The sequence below is a fragment of the Bombyx mori genome, chromosome 5 (assembly GCF_030269925.1).
Source record: "Bombyx mori chromosome 5, ASM3026992v2".
In the NCBI taxonomy this organism is placed as follows: Eukaryota; Metazoa; Arthropoda; class Insecta; order Lepidoptera; family Bombycidae; genus Bombyx; species Bombyx mori.
Window position 1 is genome coordinate 13,070,109 of NC_085111.1, and position 19,922 is coordinate 13,090,030.

Sequence of the window (19,922 nt, forward strand, 5' to 3'; positions counted from 1 at the left end):
CTTATTTAATTTTCATTGTTATTTATTTATATTTTTATGAAAAATGAAATGTGCAATAACTGTGGTTTATTAACTGTTTAGTATCTGTGAAAGTGCATAAATGTAGGAAAATGAAACAAAGCCGCTGAACGTAACTTCTGATAGGGTGGATGGACTAGCGGCTATAGCAATTAATTAAAACGTAAATTAAATACTTGAAAACATTGTGTTGACTTGTATAAGAGAAAATTTAATTCAGAATGACACCGCACATCAAAAGTAAAAGGAACATAATACAAATTCAAATATAATGCATCATAGACAATTATACGTGGACAGCATCACAACCTTCCAACAACTTCTCGTTATCTTCCAAAAAGTCCACTGAAAAAGTCTCAGTAAATGACCACCATTTTACTGAGTTTATACTTCATCCCATATCATCTCATCTCATTTCATTTTTTTCGTTTTCATTACATTTCATGCTATGTTTCATAATAATCAACTTCATTTCATTTCATAATATCATTTTCATATAAAAAGGTACGTATCATTAAAATTAAAAATAAGACTTGACCTAAAGGTCTTAGTTACGAGGTCATAAATTCGCCTAAAAAAAATTCTTTCTCTGATATGGTAGCGTTAAAGTTTAAACGTTTAACGCAACCTTGTTGAAAATCGCATTAGAAGTTTCACTTCAAAAATGCTATCTTTTCGAATCTGCACACTACTGCCACAATCTACATTTACGTGATAAAAAAGCCCGATTTTATAAATCAACCATGGAGTTAATAAGTACCTACAACACTAACTCTATGAAATCAACATTAGTAACTATTTATTAATAATCTGTGATCAACATTCCAACAGCTGTCAGTGCTGTCACCGTACACCAATCACTAATAAAACCGCGTTTCCGATCACAAGAATGAAATTATAGAAAAATATTGTCCAAATAATAAGTGTTAATAACTATGAATATTGCTGTACGGGCTATATTTCTTTTGACTGCCTAAATAGACAAAACAAAAGTATTATTTATTAGTCATTACATATATATGTACTATGAATTGTTAATGTTATAATATCTCAAAGCTGTAATTTAGTGAAAAAGATGTCATTGAAAAAGTACTTGAAAACAATGAAGGATGATGAAGATAATTTGGATATAGTATCACCGTGCTTCAAAATAAGTCCTGATGTGCAATTAAAAGAGGTTCCAACGAACGGTGAAGAATATTTACTTAAAGTCATAAAGGAGCGTAAAAACATTGCAGCAGTTACGAAATGCAACAAAGATTATTCAAAGTTTGCCGAAAATCAGTCTCAGTATGTGCATGAGGTCAGTGAAGTTCTGAAAAATGATTTTAAAAATGATTGATTAACAAAATTTACATTCATGTAACCATGATGCCAATGATTTTGAAACGAATTTCTGGTGTAATATCTGCATCTGATGTAACTATGGAAAAGGTTGGGTACATTTCCGCATTGTTCTAAATATCTGCACCAGTAGCTAAAGTTGTAAAACATTTTTAAAATCATTATCTGCATCAATCTAATTTTAATGTTTAGGTCACCTTTTTTCACCAAACCGAGTTTGATTTCAACTATCAAACCTGGTTCTATATGATATAATTAAAATAATAAATTTGTATTAATTAATTTTCAATACACAGAGTTAAGCTCACTTAACTGTGCAAAATGCAGCTGAGATGTCATTTTATACATAATTTTCATTATTGGCACTGATAAGAATAATTAAAGATTTTTAATGTGTACTAAATCAAGAATAATTAATTAATTGATGTCCCTTTTTTATGTTTATTAATATGACTGTACTAATCTTATTCATTCAGGCATAGTAGGTAGTACTAAAAATATATTTGTAAATTATAATTCAAAACATTCACAATAGTAATTTGTAAAATATAAGTAAAACAATAAATACACTGATATTTTATCTTAATAGATTCATACCTTGGGACATATTCATAAATGATTCATTCCTGATGCCCGAATACAGTCTTAAGATGTCTACACAAAATGTCTAAAATGTCTGCAAGATGTCTACACAAAAAATGGGCTACACAAAATTATTCAATGATCATGACCATAAAAGTCATTTTGTAAAAATAAAAAAGTTAATAATCAGCTCACAAAATTGTATATCCTGTTATTAATTTATGATCTGCACTATTCGTAGAAAGCAAACTGCAATTACAGCAGAATTAATTTATAGTTATTAGTCACTGATGGTTTTTGATGGGTGGTCTCAAGATCATTCGTTAAATCTGTGAAATAATACATAACAGATTTTAAGAATATAGTTTTAATAATTTGGTGGCTTAGTAATGTTATTGTAATTTGAATAGATGTCTAATGGAAATGTCTTTTTAGTTCCCGAGGCTATCAGTACCTGAGAAGTTAAAACCTACAATTGAGTGGCAAAACATGCAAGTAGCAGATTTCTCAGAAACTCGAATGTACATATCTCGTTTGCTGTCAAAAAGGAAAATATGGAAAAACAATATTAATATTATAGAAATAAAACCAACCTGTGTAATTGAATGGAAACAGTTCTTCAGTACCCATATTCCAACATTATCATGCGTGCTCGGATTACAACATGCATTACTAGACCAAGGTTTAGAAGTACTTACTGATATTATTAGTAGAACGAAACCTGGTAATACTATAGAACATAAAACAGGTAAGTCATTACTTTACACTGTACATGTTCAGAAGATGATTAAGAGCCGTTAATTAAATTTAAATGGATTTGAACTTCTTCATGTCATTCTCAATAACAAAGTTTGTGGATTTTATATTGAAGTTTTCTCTATCATCTTCCTATTGATTAAGTACAGCTCTTTTGTAAAGAGAAAACTTAACCTGTTTTGTTACTCTCAGCAAACCAAATTATTCATACAGCATACATTCTGCCACTATTCTTTATGTGTTCCATAATTTTGATTCGATCATAGCATTTTGTCTTTACTTTAACTTTATACAAAATTATACAAGATTTTGTAACAACAAGTGAGCTTTATATGAAGAGAATAAAATCAAGATAATAGTAAATTTGTAATTGGGGTAAGGATGATTAGTGAACGCTTTGTAAGGAAATCACATATCAGCTCTCCCAAAAATCCACTTTTAAAGCAGAGATTTCGTAACCACCCAACCTACCTGTCAAATTAATATATATCAATTTTTAAACTTATTTATAGAATACATTGTGTTTTACAAACCATTTTTTTTTAGTACAAATTGTTCAGATGCATACAGAAGAAGTTTTTATTGGGTGGCCTTTTCATTTTCAGGTCAATGGGTATATGCGTTTTTGGCCTGTACCCAACTACCTCTATTGTCTGATACAACAAGTATTCTAAGAAATTTAGCTCGAAAGTGTGCTGAAATAAGGTAAATATAATAACACCTATTGTTATTTACAGCAGGTGACCACAGCTGAATCATAAACAAATGTAACAAAGATTGTGAAAAGTGGCAGTGTGAAATTTTTCAATTATTTAACAAGGGCTTTTACTACCTATACAGGGTAGCTGGTAAGATCCGGGTGAGAGAAGCCTACAATCATGCTGTGGTGTGCAATTGGATAGGCCTATGTCCAGCAGTAAACTGCTATAGGTTGATGATGATGACAAGAAATTTGATTTTTCATTTTCTTATTTAAAAATGGTTGATTGCATCCACTTATGGAAATTATAATTACAGGTTTAGGCTAAACCCTGATGAAGAAAATGCTATTACTGCAGCAACACCTTTAAATATATTTATATGTTTAGTGGCAAGATATTTTAGACAGTATGATCTAGCAGACTGAATTTTAATAAATAAAAACTTATAATGTATGATTTTGTAAGAACATTATTGTGATACTGAAATAAATTTTGTATGAATATAAAATCTGTGGTGACAAATAATTTTTTTTTAACACAATATTTATTCTGTATTTCTAAAGCGCTCAAGGAAATTCTTGGTCATCAACATCATAGTAAACTCCAAGTTGTTTGCGGACCGTTTGCTCCAATTTTGCCAAGACTAAGCTTTCCTTATGTGACATACGAGGTGATTCAATTAGCCCTGAAAAATTGGGAACACATTAAGTAATAATTTTTTGGAAAAGTATTTATAAATCCCATGAATTTTATTATTTTGTAATCTAGTATTGTTTTTGTATAATTTTACCTTCTTTAAGACACTTTTCTACTTCAAGCGCTTGGTAAACTAAACCGGCGCTGTTTCTGAAGTTGTAGGGTAATGAAGATTTATGAAGCGGAAACTTTTCTACTGTTCCATCTGTATTAATGAAAATTTCCGGGAAATGGAACGGATCCTCTATCTAAAATTATGTTAGATAATATAATTATTAACAATTATTTGTAAAAAATCACAGACTGATAACATCTATTGTCATATACCAATGAGTTAATCTTATACTAATAAGCACCAAAACAATTTACATTGAAAACTAATCAATAGGCAGGTATAATTTGTGCTATGGACAGTCTTATCCCTTAAAGCGATCTTATTCAGACAACCATTTGGACACGACATCGCAGGCTGTTGCTACACACATGTATACAGTACATGCTGTGTACTGTGACTAATACTATTCTAAAAATAATTTAAGTTGAGGGTCTTACTGTAATATGACCGTTGGTGCCAACCACAGTGGCTTTGTTCCACATTTTGAACCTACTATCAACGTTGAGGACTGCGCGTCTGTCACCATCATACTCTAAAATTATCGTTTCGTAAATGTCCACTCCGTCTTCGTTCAGACCCCCTACAGTTGTTACTTTTTTGGGTTCCTCCTTAAATATGTATTGAGCAAATTGCAGTGTGTAAATTCCAATGTCCATAACAGAACTTCCGCCTAATTCCTTTTTCCTATAATAATAAAATAGAAAAATATTATCAAGGAATTATTCTTTGTGTAACGAATTTGAAATACACATATTTTTATAAGTAAAGCAGCTCACCTCAGTCTATCGACTGTAACAATAGGTACACCAAAATTGACTTCGACGAACATAACGTCTCCCAATTTCCCGGAATTGATTTCTTTTTCAATGGCAATGTAGGTGGGAGAAAATCTCGACCAAACAGCTTCCATTAGAAATAGTTTCTTATTCTTCGCAAACCTGATTAGGCTCTCGGCTTGTTTGTAGTTCAAACACAAAGGTTTTTCGCAAAGAACATGCTTGCCGTTTTCGAGAAATAGTTTTGATATGTTGTAATGATCAGGATTTAGCGCACCAATATAAGCCACATCTTAAACAATGCGTTTTAAAGGATAGGTATATAATAACAGTCTTTTATCTTTTTTGGTCAGTAGGAAATCGCCGGACTTCCGCTTTCCACTGGGGATGGCGGGCGGGGTATGTCGGAGTCGAGGATAGCCGACCTTCCATCACCCGGATGCTCTTGCGTAAAAAGCGTGCAGAGCAGCTTGCACGTCGTCTTCTTAGGCCCCCCTCGCCGGTCCCCAGACCGACATGTGAGGGGACCCGAAACACTTAGAGGGCCAGGGCTTGGACGACATCCGCTTCCCTAGCCCTCGCTCGACGGCGAGGGGCTTGTGCGTCTCTCATACGCCCCGTCGCCTTCTTCTGCGAGATGGTGCACTCGCAGAAGTCGAGCATCGCCTTCCACGACTCGCCGCCGCCGAGCATCGATGCCACAACACTTCAACGACAAGTCGTTCCCTATTTTTGCGAGGACGTCACGGCGCCACCCCTCCTATGTTGGGCAGACGACGAGCGTGTGCTCCGCGCTGTCCAAGTCACAATCACAATGGTGGCACTCTGGCGTCGGCTCGACTCCGATATGGTGCAAGCACTTATCGAAGCAACCATGCCCAGTGAGCACCTGCGTGAGCCGGAAAGTTATCCTTTGTCACGATTCACCCAATCCACCAAGACCGGGCGAATCGCTTCGACGGTCCTACGACCAGCCGAAGGAACGGCCAGCTGCTTGGACCATGACTCTAGCACGGACCGCTGAGATTGGGCCCTCCGCGCTCTGACCACACGGGCTGGGACGCGCCACGCCCCGGGCACGAGATCAGCCCGCCACTGATAGACAGCGGCGAGCGCCACTGCCTCCAGGACGCAAGGTGGCGTTCCAGCCAGCACGCCGATTCGAAGGAGATGGTGCTATAACCACAGATGACCCTGACCGCGATGGTGCGTTGCGGCCATAACAGCAGCTTCGCCTCCACGGCCAGAGACTGGCCCCACACGGGCGCTCCGTATAGGGCCATTGATCGAACCATCCCCGTATAGAAACGGCGCGTCCCCTGGTCAAAGCCCCCGACGTATTTTATCTATCTTATTTTTTTCATTTACCAAAAAAGTGATTTATCCAAAAAAAGCTAAGACTCAAAAGTTATATGTATGCTGCTCGAATGTGGACAGTGTTTTTTTGTTATTTGCACAAATGGATATCGCAGAGTTTACAGACTCGACCAGTCGTGCAATAAATTATTAAAGGCTTCGGTTGATTTTAGTACTTGATTATTCTAAATAAATTTCTGTCTTATACATAATCTTACAAACATACCAATCTCATTACTCTCAGCCAAGGCTTTATAGGAATCGAATACTATGGGAATATTGTGTAGCTTTGCAAATTCTTCTGGCTTCGTTCGAGCGGCTACTGCGGCTATAACCTGATCCCCCTTGTTAGGATAGCTGTTGAAAGCGTTAACAAAATCATGGCTGATTTTTCCTGCGGTTACGATACCCCAACGTATGGTCATCTAAAATATTATAAAGATAATCTTATGAATTTCCTATATTGTAGTAGATGCAAATATGTTTGTTTATCTTAGATTATTTTAAAATATGTACATATGTGGAAGTCTAATGGGTCAGAGCAAAATAGAAAGAATCGACGTTAAGGCTATGAAGACAGTAGCAAACATAAAAGGTAATAATAGATACAATTAGACCCTTAATTAGATACCTGGCGGGAGGGCATCTTGTGAATACGCACAGGTACCAACCACACTGATATTTCTGCCGTAAAGCAATGCGTTTCGGTTTAAACGGCGGAGTAGGCGTTTTACTATAAAACTGAGACTTGGAACTCATGTCTCAAGGTGGGTGTATGCACTTAAGCTATATTTAGTTTCCGGAAACCACTTAAAGCCATGTGGGTCATTCAACAGTAAAAAGAAACCCTTATCCAATAAGATTTTAGTGAGAATAATTACTTATTTTAGATGATGAGATACATTTTATCCTTACGTAAGTAATTCAAGTACTGTTGAAATAAAATAAAAAAACTCGTACATTCAAAAATTTACAGAATTAAAAATTCTGCCCGAGAAATGATAAAAATGGAGTTTATATCCGAGACAGCGTTTCTAGAGGATATCTAAATCTTACAAACAAACGAACAAATTAAATGTTATTTCATTTCAATATTAGTGTATATTATAGATGAAATTATTGTTTGTAATAGGTATTTATTTGTACACTGTGATAGGTCATTCATTACTATGGTCCAAGAGCAAAGTACATAATATACAATGCTCTATGGTTCATTGCCTTCGAAATTTTCTGAAGACCTGAGAAACTTAAGAGTATGAGAATTAAGAAGAGATGAGTAATAACTATATAGAATAAAGCTATCATATAATACCTATAGAAAATATCTCGCCAATCTTGAGTTTGGCTACCAAATGTCAAAACAAATTTTACCAACTTTAATTGTGTTCCAATATAAAGCGAGATTATAACTAAAACTTGCTTGTTCATGTATTACATTTTTAAGTCTCACCTTAAATGGATTCAATCAATTTCAAATACAAAACAATATTTTTTTATATTAAACTGAACATTAAGTAAGTACGTGACGTTGATTCTTGACTTGTGAATTGATACTACGTGTTGGTTGATAAAAAAGTTATCTACACAGAGTATCATAAATGTATGTATATCTACCACTGGGATACTGGGTTTTCGCAAGAGCGAGATTGTGTAGTGAAAAACTATAGAACTTAACGTTTCCTCTACATTTTGAATTGAAATCGTAGTTCAAAGACCATGGTTAGACTTAGTACAAAATTAAACTGTACGTCCGGAATTGTTGACGGTAAATTACAAGGTCTGTCCCAAACTATATTTATTTTTTGTAATGAAGAATTTAAGCGAAAGCGTGAAGGCAACCCGGCCATTGCGCCAATATAATCGAGATTTAGACCTCATGTCTCAAGATCTTTGACGTTATCAACTTTGACACTTCGTTAGGTTCCCGTAATACTTAACATTAGATGGGCCATGATAACTCCCATCTGATTCGATAAAAATAAGTAAAAACTAGCTAATTGTAGAATTCTAATCGTCCTAACTCGTCCTAACACACTTTCACAAAGTTCTAATTACAATTCCTAGACTAGAATAGTTTAATAAATTTTCTATTCTTATCTGTGGTTCGAACGACAATAAATTGGCACCTTTACAAACTAGGAATTTCATATCTTGAATTTAATTCTCGTGGCAATTTACTCTCTGAGCGTACTAAATTTTCTTGATGAACGCTATGATTTTAGGCCAATAAAGATACGTACTTTGCCTTTTATTTCATTTACGATTAATTTGACGATTAAAGTGTTTTGATACGATGGCCCCAAGCTATGATTTATGGGTAGCAGAAACACACACACAAGTACATAAGTACACCGAAAACCATATTAATAACACTTATATGAATGACACTGACTTCGAACACGAAACTAGCCCGATCCCTTAAGGTCCAGAAGTCGGATCACTAACCACCAAACCAACGGGCGAACAATTAAATGTACAAAAACTTGAAGCCATTCGATCTTCAATGGCAGTGTAATTAAAATAGTTGCGGGTAGATAAGATTGCGTGCAAACGCTGTCATTACTTCCTTGATTCAATTCGTTTAGCAGCTTGGCAGTGTTCATGCAACGGAGACAGACACCGCTCTAACTATGCTCAATATTTATTTATTGCATTAGACGGATAGATGAGTTCAAGGTCTCAGTATAGTTACAACGGCTGCCCACCCTTCAAGCCGAAACGCATTACTGCTTCACGGCAGAAACAGACGGGGTGGTGGCACCTACCCGTGCGGACTCACAAGAAGTCCTACCACCAGTAATTATGCAAATTATAATTTTGCTGGTTTGATTTTGATTACACGATGTTATTCCTTCACCGTGCAAGTCAATCGAGAACATTTGTAAAGTACGTATTTCATTAGAAAAAGTGGTATTTTGGTTCTTGGATATCGATAAGTGAATACTGACACTGAGTAGTGAGACGTGAAATGGAAGTCTAAATAGAATTGAAATAAGGCTATCTTGCCCTCCCGTTGGCGATGGGACTGTGGAATCCATACACGTGATTAAAGTTTTGTAGATGGAGAAATCGTCTGTTATTAAATCGATATTATCAAAAAGCAATATCTGCTCGCGAAATTTAGCCAAATCCTTTTAATTTCCATGTCGTTTCTTTAATTCACAAATTTACCTATAGTTAGTAAATAAAATATTTCTCGCGGTTTTAATAAAAAAACTTTATTAGTGTTTTAGTATTCTTATCAAATAATGGGTATTGTATTATAACTTAAATTTAAGTAAATTCCTTTTTTTTTTCTTGTTACATAATGAATCAAAGAAGCCTGTTTTCATGTGATAAAAAATCTTACGGTAATTTGAAAAAATAAAACGCATTTGATTTTTTTTATTAATGCTTACACGGAACGAATCAGCTCAAGGCCCACCCGGTGTTAAGTGGTTACCGGGGCCCATAAACTATGTGAATTCTTCTACCCACCTTGTCCCATGTAGGCGGCATTCACATTGTGATGTCCGGAAAACACATTTGTTTAATTTACAGCTACTAAAATTGGATGATAGAAAAGCAGTCGCAGACTCGCGGTCGGGGACCAAGTTCTCGTATCTCGATAAATAGGTAGTTACATAAACTTAACTTAACTAAACGTTGATAGCCACATAAATACTGAAAATAGCATTATATTTCGTTCCTTAAACATAAATAAAAACGACAAATTTCAGATCACAATCATTTATTTCGAATTCTTAATTCTTATTATTGTAACATATATAAAAACGAAATTATATTTATATAAAATAAATATTTTTAAGCAGATACTTTATCAATAAAAACAAATATTGAACTATCTTTGTCTATAGAATGTATGAAATAGGCATATTGCTATTATCAATTAGTACCTTACAAATTAAATAACAGCCTATATTATTCCTTTCCGGACATATCTCGGCAGGAACACGTGTAAATGGAATCATAATAGTTTAATTACGAACGTCAGAAACCAAGGTAGGGAATTTACTAGAAAAAACCCTGCAAATTTTTGTTTATGAAATGCAGCTGTTTATTTATTGTATTATATTGAACGTGATTATCACCCAATGACGGTAAGTACTACAATCATTTTAAGAAACGTGTGCTTAATTGCCCAATTGCTTTTGTTTTACTAATTAGCTAGTAGCGTTATCAAATTCAATAATAGACAAGGCACATCCCTACCTTGTTTTATTAACAATCGTTTTGAACCTTTGTATTTAAAATTTAATTAATTACACATTAGACTCTAATTTCAATGTTTTATTTATCTATAATCAAAACAGGAACGTCATTACCCTATTATCCGTCACGTATAAAAGTACATAAATAGTTATAATTCATATAAAACATATGGCTTATTTTAATAACAAAATTTATACTACCGCACCCGTGTACCGGCCAGGGTTGTCAAATTAAAATGCAGCTTTAAAAGCTTGATCTAAATCTTCGATAAGATCCTCGGTATCTTCGAGACCGACGGAAAGTCTTACCAGCGAATCGGTGATGCCGAGTTCCTCCCTCTGCAGCGCCGGAACTGATGCGTGTGTCATCACAGATCTGTTCCCAATAACGAGAAATTTTAAACATTTCGTGTCGGTACTTCTGAATTGTATTTTTTATGCAAATGCAAAAATAACGTGGTAAATATGTGTTAAGGTTTTTTTTATTGCTTAGATGGGTGGACGAGCTCACAGCCCACCTAATGTGAAGTGGTTACTGGAGCCCATAGACATCTACGACGTAAATGCGCCACCCATCTCGAAATATAAGTTCTAAGGTCTCAGTGTAGTTACAACGGCTGCCCACCTTTCAAACCGAAACGCATTACTGCTTCACGGCAGAAATAGGCGGGGCGGTGGTACCTACCCGCGCGGACTCACATCACAAGAGGTTCTACCACCAGTAATTACGCGAGTTATAATTTTGCGGGTTTCATTTTTATTACACGATGTTAATCCTTCACTGTGGAAGTCAATCGTGAACATTTGTTGAGTACGTATTTCATTAAAAAAATTAATTGGTACCCGCCTGTGATTCGAACACCGGTGCATCGCTCAACACGAATGCAACGGACGTATTATCCCTTAGGCCACGACGACTTCTATAAAATGGATGGTAGTAGATATCCGTTGCCTTAACGCATATATGCCAATATTCGTAAGCTCAGATACACAGAACACGGAATTCCCATTATGGTAGACTGATGTGATAGAACATAACGGCTCTAATACCGCATTGTGATATGAGAACCCCTCGAAGGTGCAGTGGAGAGTATATAAATACTTCGTATAAACTAAAAGTAACATTTTAGAAGCCCTCTGTTGGACATTGCTTTTTATTGCTTTTCTATAGGCGGACGAGCATACGGCCTAACTAGTTATAAGTGGTTACCGGAGCCCATAGACATCTACAACATAAATGCCGCCACCCACCTTGAGATATGAGTTCTAAGGTCTCAGTATAGTTACAACGACTGCCTCAGACTTCAAACCGTAATGCATTACCGCTTCACGGCCAAAATAGGCAGTAATTACCCGTGCAGACTCACAAGAAGTCCTACCACCAATATACCTATTTTAATTTTCCTTCATTAACTAGTTAGTTACTTAGTAACTTGTTTTAAAACAGGTCTGTTTTCAACCAAACCAAACGGGCCCTTAAATGCTAATTTCCCTTCATTAAATAACTGGCAGTCACTAAAAGTCCATTAGTCTTCTACCATACTCCGACCCGTACAAACTGTATACGCATATATTGACAAGTTTTTTTTTTTTAAATAATGTTTATTTATCTTTATGACATGTTCTTCCTCAAACGCTCTATAGTCCTTAGCGGAAGGTAAAGGCTTGGCTGTGCCTTAAATATTGTCAACGCCCATAAGGAATAACAGTTAAATACGACCACAATTGTCTTATCATAGTGTCGCGATTATAAATGTTCACTCATAAATAAACAGAGACACATTTTCACAGTACTTATCCAAACAATTTTCAATAGAACTGATGCAAGAAATAATATGCGTTGCTTATAAACCAAAACAAAACACGCATAAGTAGCAAAACAAGCTAATAATTAATTTGATATTTCTCTTTATCATGTAGATACTGGTCAGGATTATAGGAGATTATTAGAGCGAAGTTATAAAATTATTGTTTTGTTAACGGTCCTTGATGGGTGCGCCAACTTCTAAATTAATCGAAAGCTTTGAAGTCGATGAAAATGGCGTTCAAAAATTCAGTTAATAAATTATTAATAATAAAACCAAGTTAATAAAAACGTATTGATAAATCGTCTTAAAATATATAGAAAAAATAAAGGCGTTATTGAATCGTGAATTAGTTTCTGAACTTACGGTAGCTCAGCGAGACTTTCATAGCCCCCCAAGCTCTCGGCCAGCGTGAACACTTTCAATGAGCTCAGGAATTTTCTAGATTCCTTGAGACCTCCGGAATGTTTGAAACTGAACACACCCGAGTGACCCGTCATCTGTTTTTTAGCTATCTCGTGTTGCGGGTGAGTTGGCAGCCCTGAAAGGAATAAATCAACATTTTTACCCGATCACACTCATTCTTTAATGTACTTGGAAATACCGCTGTGAATTAGTAATATTTAATGATACGACAAATTTATGTTATTTATCCTGTTACTATACCTAGAACGACGCAGGATGTTAATAATGAGTTGGCCATTGGTCTCATCATCATTCTATTTCTTAACTCGAGAATATAATTTTCTGATGTTATTTACGTGAAGTTTTGAAGTTGATGAATAAATAATTTATTAGACGAATTATAATATTGGCAGCAAAAGTACACAAGTTTGCGTTGTTCTAATCATAGATATTTACATCACAATCTATTTACAGATAACACGCGTACGCGTACCGCACCTGGGTGAAGCACTTCGACGATTTTCGGATGTTTCTCCAACCAATTGGCAATGATCAATGACGACTTCTTGTGATGCTCCATTCTTAATGCTAACGTCTTTAAGCTCCTGTTCACAAAATAGCAGTCCATCGGTGACGGAACGATGCCCATGGCTGTAAAATATTCAAAATTAATACAGTACGTACGCATTTAAACATCATCTCATTTATGCAACACGTGATATTAGTTTAGACAATGCGTGACGAACTCTATCGCCTATTAAGGTTTGCTAAGAATGGGAAAGTAGATGTTATTAAGATTTCGTCTGTATAGTGACAATTGAAATAATATATTACTGCAATCGAAGACGGTTAGTTTGTGATCTGTCTGAAAATTAAGTGGTTAAATTCGCTCATGGTTACTGGTGGTAGTCAGCACGGGTAGGCACCACCACCCCGCCTATTTCTGCATTGAAACAGTAATGCGTTTCGGTTTGAAGGGTGGGGCAGCCGTTGTAACTATACTGAGACCTTAGAACTTATATCTCAAGGTAGGTGGCGCGTTTACGTTGTAGATGTCTATGGGCTCTAGTGACTACTTAACATCAGGTGGGCGGTCAGCTCGTCCATCCATCTAAGCAAAAAAAAGAACATGTCCTGGACGCGTGTCGGATACATTCATACAAACAAACCGATTACCTACTATTTCCGCGAATGGGCTATCAACATTTTTTAATCAGTGCATAAATAAAACAGAGCTTAACCGAGGCAAAGAAAGACGAAGACAACGTATATTATCGCACACTTAACAAAATTTGCTACGTTACATTGGCGACGCCGCGACGCGGCCATTAGTTACATGGTATATTTAGTATTAACTATCGTAATAGCAATGTCAAGGTCACAACTAAGCCCGTCTATCGCTAGTTTTAAGGAAGACATTTCATATCGCTCAGGAAATACCGAAGGGAGTTTATTTATACAATAGTTGATACTGGGTAAAAATCTCTGCGATTAACGCAGTGGATTACAATTATAGAATTCAACTGTGTTTTGATTGATTTGATATGGCAAGGGGAAGACATAAAATATATAAAACTGAGTTTGAACTCTTCGCTGAACTCACAGGTTCCAAGTAATCAGTATGATGAATAATTATAAGACGTTTCTCTTTTACATTTTAATCCCAGGTTTCATTTTTATTTGTATTAAAATTCTTTATCCTTGTATATAGTATATCGAGTTTTTTTTTTATAGTTTTTTTATATAATATATATTTTCTTCGATTCCGGCGAATCGTAGACGCAATTTAAATCAATTTTACGATTTAATCTCGCTTTCATTATTTTAATTTTGTTATTTCAGATGTTTTACAATACTTAAAATACGAAATTAGTAAACGCGATATTAAAGTGTAAAAACAGTTTAATTAAAACTTGACGAGCGAGATTGATGTGATGATTGTGAAATAATTGTTTTGTCGTGTAGGTATGTTCTTTCAAAAATTTTATTTGAAGGAAATAAAGGATAAAGAAATATCGGTTTAATAAATAAGCTACTGATAGTATAGAGCGTACAGTAAAGTCATAAATATCGATAATAATACTCGTAATCTATACATATAAATAAAATTGGAGTGTCAGTTTGTAATATTGAAATAACCCCTTTTTACTACATGCATATGAATATATTTATACGGTACATACACCAAAATAGCATTTTTTACAAATTTTTTATGTCTGTCTTTCTGTATGTCTGTTTGTTCCGGCTAATCTCTGGAACGGCTAGACCGATTTTGACGGGACTTTCACTGACAGGTAGCTGATGCTATAAGGAGTAATTTAGGCTTTACTTTTTTTAGACTAGGTTCGCCCCGCGGCGTCACCCGCGGTACGAGTACGGGACATAATATCGCAGGACTCAGCTATCAATAATAAAATTTAATGTTTCCGAAGCAAAGCGAGGGCGGGTCACTGGTACTAAATAATACTAATAATAAATAATACTCGTAAATAAATCAGTTTCATGTTTTTGCGTCGAATCAGTCATGGGTTCGTTTTGAAGGGTAAGGCAGTTCTTATATAAGACAATTGAGTCGTCTATTATCAAAGGTGCCAATCTGTGCATTTGGACAAAAAAATGTTATTGATATGTCAATACAGATTGATTTAAATATAATCGTCTCCTTCAAAGAATACGGTTCAAAACCTGCATTAAATAAAGGTTAATAGTTAACCTGTTATTTATCTAAGATGTCGTTCAGAAGAGTTTTGTGACTGCCAATGGAATACAAAGTCAATAATTCGTTTTTCTGATTTACCAATAATTGTCCAAAAGTCACATTGCCGGCTTTGATAATAGTCGACTCAATTGTGAATTCGACATCATATCTATGGGCTCCGATAATTATCTAACACAAGATGGGCCTCGTGCTCATTAATCATCATCTACGCTATAAATAAATAAAGAATACTAATAATGTAGGATATTACATCCACATTAGAATACTATTTTAAAAAAGACGGGGTCATTCGCCTCTACGATTGTCTTGAAATGTAAATACAGCGCCCCTCATTTAAATAATGAATTTCTTTCAGCTAGTTGACATATTTGGAATCAAATTTAAATAAGATTATTGTTAGTTTTTTTTCCAACACTGTAGCCAAATAGATAAGGCAATTTTTTTTCTTTGGAAGTTACAATACATAGTCGTACATTTCAGTGAAAACTAAATAGTACATAAAGAAATAAAACTAAATAATGTCTATTTCTGTTATCAGCAAAATACAATGTCATAGAATAATATGCATACCTATATTATTTTCTACCTACGACCATGAAATACGTCCTAAGCTGTTAATGGATATTAGTAAAGATAAAACAAGAACAATACATCATGGATTATAGACAGTTTGTTTTTTTGTTTCCGTCATTAAAAGTTTTAAATTAATACGCGTATATATTTCAGGTGAATTCAGTTATCGACTGGAAAACATTAAAACATTTCCCTAAGGCATATATACCTAGTTTTGCCGAACATAAGCGCTGCTGGAAGAGCACATTGATGTTAGAATAAAAAGCTCAATTAAGATCATCAATGTTCAAGCTCTTGAATTATAAGTACGAATGTTATTTCATGAGACGATGTGGCTCTTGTTCAATTAAGAAGTAAGCCAATTGATGCGCTATCGTTATATTTGTAAAAGGCCGTTCAGAACAAACGCCACCATATGCGCGACACGTGATTGGTCTAAATATCATGATAAGACGATCGGCTAATTCCGCTTACATATTTCGCGTTATATAATAATACGTTTAAAAATAAAAATTAAACTCAATTTAGTTCCGTAGTACATCATAGAGATTATTCCTCTAAAAAATTTAATGATATAGGTATGTACCTAAATTAAATTTAAAACAAATAATTCGGACATTAATAGAAATATATTAAAATTAAAGTTCATCATTCTACGATGGTCAAGGAAAAATGTTCACGATCAAAAATGGAATGAGTTTAAAAATAGGTGTTAACCTAGCGAGGCTACAATGAGTAATGACCGTGACATTGCTCTTTTCCGTGGGTTTCTAGTGCGTTAATACAATACATGAAATCGCAAGTTATGTTGCAAATCATTTAGGTCACGTCACCAAAGTTCCGTTAACTCGATATTCGTTGTTAAGACATGTTTCTAATGAATTCGAAATTGTTCTATCGTACACGGTTACACTTTAAATTGATTGTAATTGTTCATTAATTAAGACCACGACAGTAATTTTCGATGTATGGAATGCTCTCATCAAAAAGTCATTGTAGACGTTTTAATAAGTACACTGTTCCAATTAATGTACTAGAAGTGTGTCGAGCGACCGTCAAACAAGCACGTTCATTATTCAGCACTTACCGTTTTGCAAGAATCTTAGTTTGTCTCCGATAGCTTTGTCATTTACAATAGCGGCTCCCATTATGACGTCAGAATGACCATTCATATATTTCGTTAGCGAGTACATAACGATGTCCGCTCCGAAATCTAAAGGTCTTTGTAAATACGGCGTCAAGAAGGTATTGTCTACAACAACGATAATGTCTCCGCGACTCCTCGCGATCTTTACGATCGCCTCAATGTCAACGACTTTTAATAATGGATTTGTTGGGGTCTCTATCCAGATCATCTAAAATAAATGAATATTGTTTTGATTTACACATAATATTAGATGTATTGTAATACGTAATCTAAGACGTACACCATGCGGGTCTGTGACGACGGCCTGGCTGATTCAGCACTCCAGTTTGTAGGGTATGAATATTAAAGTCGCTGTGCAAATACTTTTTTTGTTGTACGTCGTTAAACGTACTAGCAGGCCACCCAGTATTGAGCTTCGTAGTGGTTGAGAATTAACACTGAACCGGACGCGATAAATGCTTCATGGCAGAAATAAGCAGAATGAAAATGTAAACAAATAGTCCCACAATAGACCCCAAAGAACAATAGTTATGCAAATGGACTATTTTGCAGGCTTCATTTTTATAACACGATAATATACCTTGATGAATGTTATCATTATATTAAATGTTTCTCGGTGTCTCTCATTTGTAATATTGTATTTGTACAGTTTAAGACAAAGCCATTCTATGTTTGTTAACACCATTCGCAAAACTATATTTAGCGGAGTCTCTTTCTGCGCCTTCGTATCGTCATTGTCACTAATTGAACCGTGTTTAAACAAAACCGATTATAGAAATATGTACCTATCTACGAAAATTACAATATGTTTTTCAGAATAAATATGTTTCTTGCATGGTATATTACCCGTTATCAATTTCAAAACACGCGATTGTGCGCTGTTAGGACAATATTTTTTCGTTTAAGTAATATTTTATCGAATTGTTTTACAATTCTGAATATATGTAAAGTGTATTAGGCTATCGCAAGAATTAAAACTGCAATAAATATTATCAAGCGCAGTCACTTATCGTTATTTCAACAGATGATTTGAATAACACCGTAATATTTACTCTGAGTAGGGTAACTTATGTAATTCTGATAAAGTTTTGTTTTGGTTAAGCGATTGATTAGTGCTCGCTTGCGGAATTTTCAGTAGTTATTGCAACATTTGTATTATGAAGGACAGAATGCTAATCGAAAAAAAAACATTGACTGCATTTTGAGATGCGAATGTTGCATGACCTGGTTTTGTTTACTGAAAACGAATTTTATTAATAAAATTGTAATCATTATTACCAGTTCTACGATTTAAAAGATTTTCCTACTCCTTAAGAACGTAATATTTACTTTACCCTTATTTAAAAAAAATGGCATTTTTTCCTGGAAAAACAAGAATAATGATGATCAGAATAATTAATTGACAACTGACCTTGGTGTTTTCTTGCATGGCGTTCTTTACTTTTTCAATATTTGTAAAGTCCGTAAATGTAGTGTTGATTCCCAATCTTGCGATTACTTGCCTATAATATTAAATTTAATATTAAAATATATATATTTTTTTAATACGAAAGTTTCGAGATTGTTACGTTTTCGCGCCTAAGCCGCTGAATTGATTTTGACGAAATTCAGTAGGTATGTTAAATATGTAGTTCATAACTTTACTTTAAGAATGGAATACTTTTCATCCTACTATTCAGCAAATATCTCTGGCCAGGTTATATAATGTGTAGTTAGTCCACGCGAGCGAAGTTGCGGGTGGAAAGCTAGTAAATTTTATTGTTCTACTCAAATTTTCCAAAAATATCCTTTTCTTTTATACCTTAATAGTCTGTTTGTACCGCCGTATACATCATCTGAGGACACGATGTGATCTCCGTGATTTAGCAGAGCAACCAAAGTTGTGGTCGCTCCGAGGCCAGAAGCGAACGTTAGACCGTATTTTCCGCCGTCTAATGCAGCTAAGCATTCTTCTAGGGTGTTTCTAGTAGGATTTCCAGAGCGACCGTATTCAAAACCCTATAATAATGATACGGCGTTTATTTTTAAGCGAAACTGTTCTTAATTTTAGTTAAACAATAGTTATTAGTTAAATTATATATTTTTTTGCGGGAAAGCATGTATATATATTTTTACGTCAACTGAGAAGGGATTTTGTTAAGTGCGAAGTTACCGTATGTTCGGCCGGTGCTGGCTGTTTGAATGTAGTGGATGTGACAATGGGTGTAACCACGGCTGCTGAATTCCATTTTTCCGGTTCTTGGCCAGCGTGAATAGCGATAGTAGCAAAACCAGGTTTTTGCTTTAGAAATCCGTGATCTGCCATCTAAAATTAATTAAGTAGATCTGTGATGGTTTTCAACGAATTAAGTACCTATTCCACGTGCTTTTTTTAATATACTTAGCATTTAAACAGTTACCATTCGTTTTTTTATTTAAAAAATATGGATGAGTAACTTCAACTATTTTTTGAGACTGCGAAAAATTTTCAAGTTCTAATTTAAAAATTCAAGGTTAATGACAGTCGGCAAAATGCGGTGGTATTTCATCATCCTCTTCATTAATTTTCTTTCTCTCAGTCTCATTTTAACATTTCATTATCTATTTGTCAAAACTTACCCCAATTTTATTTTCGACGTATTTGTTATCGCTTCACTTACGAATATATTTCTTACAAAGAAACCGACCGGCCGGCACTAGGTTGAAGAACTAAATGAATAAAAATTAAAATGAAGTGTT

General features: G+C 34.8%; 3 protein-coding genes across 6 annotated transcripts; 1 reads left to right on the plus strand and 2 right to left on the minus strand.

Annotated features, from left to right (window-relative positions):
* Nucleotides 1–844: 844 nt before the first annotated feature.
* On the plus strand, nucleotides 845–3,909 carry LOC101736370 (gem-associated protein 2). Of its 2 annotated transcripts, none has more exons than XM_038011126.2 (4): nucleotides 845–1,321; nucleotides 2,380–2,692; nucleotides 3,306–3,405; nucleotides 3,718–3,909. In XM_038011126.2, the coding sequence occupies exons 1-4, from the start codon at nucleotides 1,094–1,096 to the stop codon at nucleotides 3,824–3,826; spliced, it is 750 nt and encodes a 249-aa protein (XP_037867054.1). In that variant the 5' UTR covers nucleotides 845–1,093; the 3' UTR covers nucleotides 3,827–3,909. The 2 variants fall into 2 exon arrangements, with proteins under 2 accessions (XP_037867054.1, XP_062524730.1); XM_062668746.1 differs by having other exon boundaries at nucleotides 856–1,321; nucleotides 2,380–2,626.
* A 17-nt stretch (nucleotides 3,910–3,926) lies between these two features.
* On the minus strand, nucleotides 3,927–8,857 carry LOC101744141 (trans-1,2-dihydrobenzene-1,2-diol dehydrogenase). Of its 3 annotated transcripts, none has more exons than XM_021350637.3 (6): nucleotides 8,585–8,857; nucleotides 6,571–6,769; nucleotides 4,989–5,280; nucleotides 4,650–4,896; nucleotides 4,192–4,345; nucleotides 3,927–4,086 (listed from the first exon to the last, which is right to left on the minus strand). In XM_021350637.3, exons 2-6 carry the CDS (start codon nucleotides 6,767–6,769, stop codon nucleotides 3,968–3,970), a joined length of 1,011 nt encoding a protein of 336 aa, XP_021206312.2. In that variant the 5' UTR covers nucleotides 8,585–8,857; the 3' UTR covers nucleotides 3,927–3,967. The 3 variants fall into 3 exon arrangements, with proteins under 3 accessions (XP_021206312.2, XP_004930084.2, XP_062524729.1); XM_004930027.5 differs by lacking the exon at nucleotides 8,585–8,857 and adding an exon at nucleotides 7,795–8,120; XM_062668745.1 differs by lacking the exon at nucleotides 8,585–8,857 and adding an exon at nucleotides 7,657–7,927.
* Nucleotides 8,858–10,061: 1,204 nt separating this feature from the next.
* LOC692801 (cystathionine gamma-lyase) lies at nucleotides 10,062–19,882 on the minus strand. Its single transcript, NM_001046648.1, is given in 8 exon segments — nucleotides 10,062–10,931; nucleotides 12,727–12,901; nucleotides 13,264–13,416; nucleotides 17,145–17,412; nucleotides 18,616–18,706; nucleotides 19,006–19,202; nucleotides 19,357–19,509; nucleotides 19,803–19,882. Coding segments are annotated over 7 exon segments (1,182 nt in total). The 5' UTR covers nucleotides 19,803–19,882; the 3' UTR covers nucleotides 10,062–10,786.
* Between the last annotated feature and the right edge of the window lie 40 nt (nucleotides 19,883–19,922).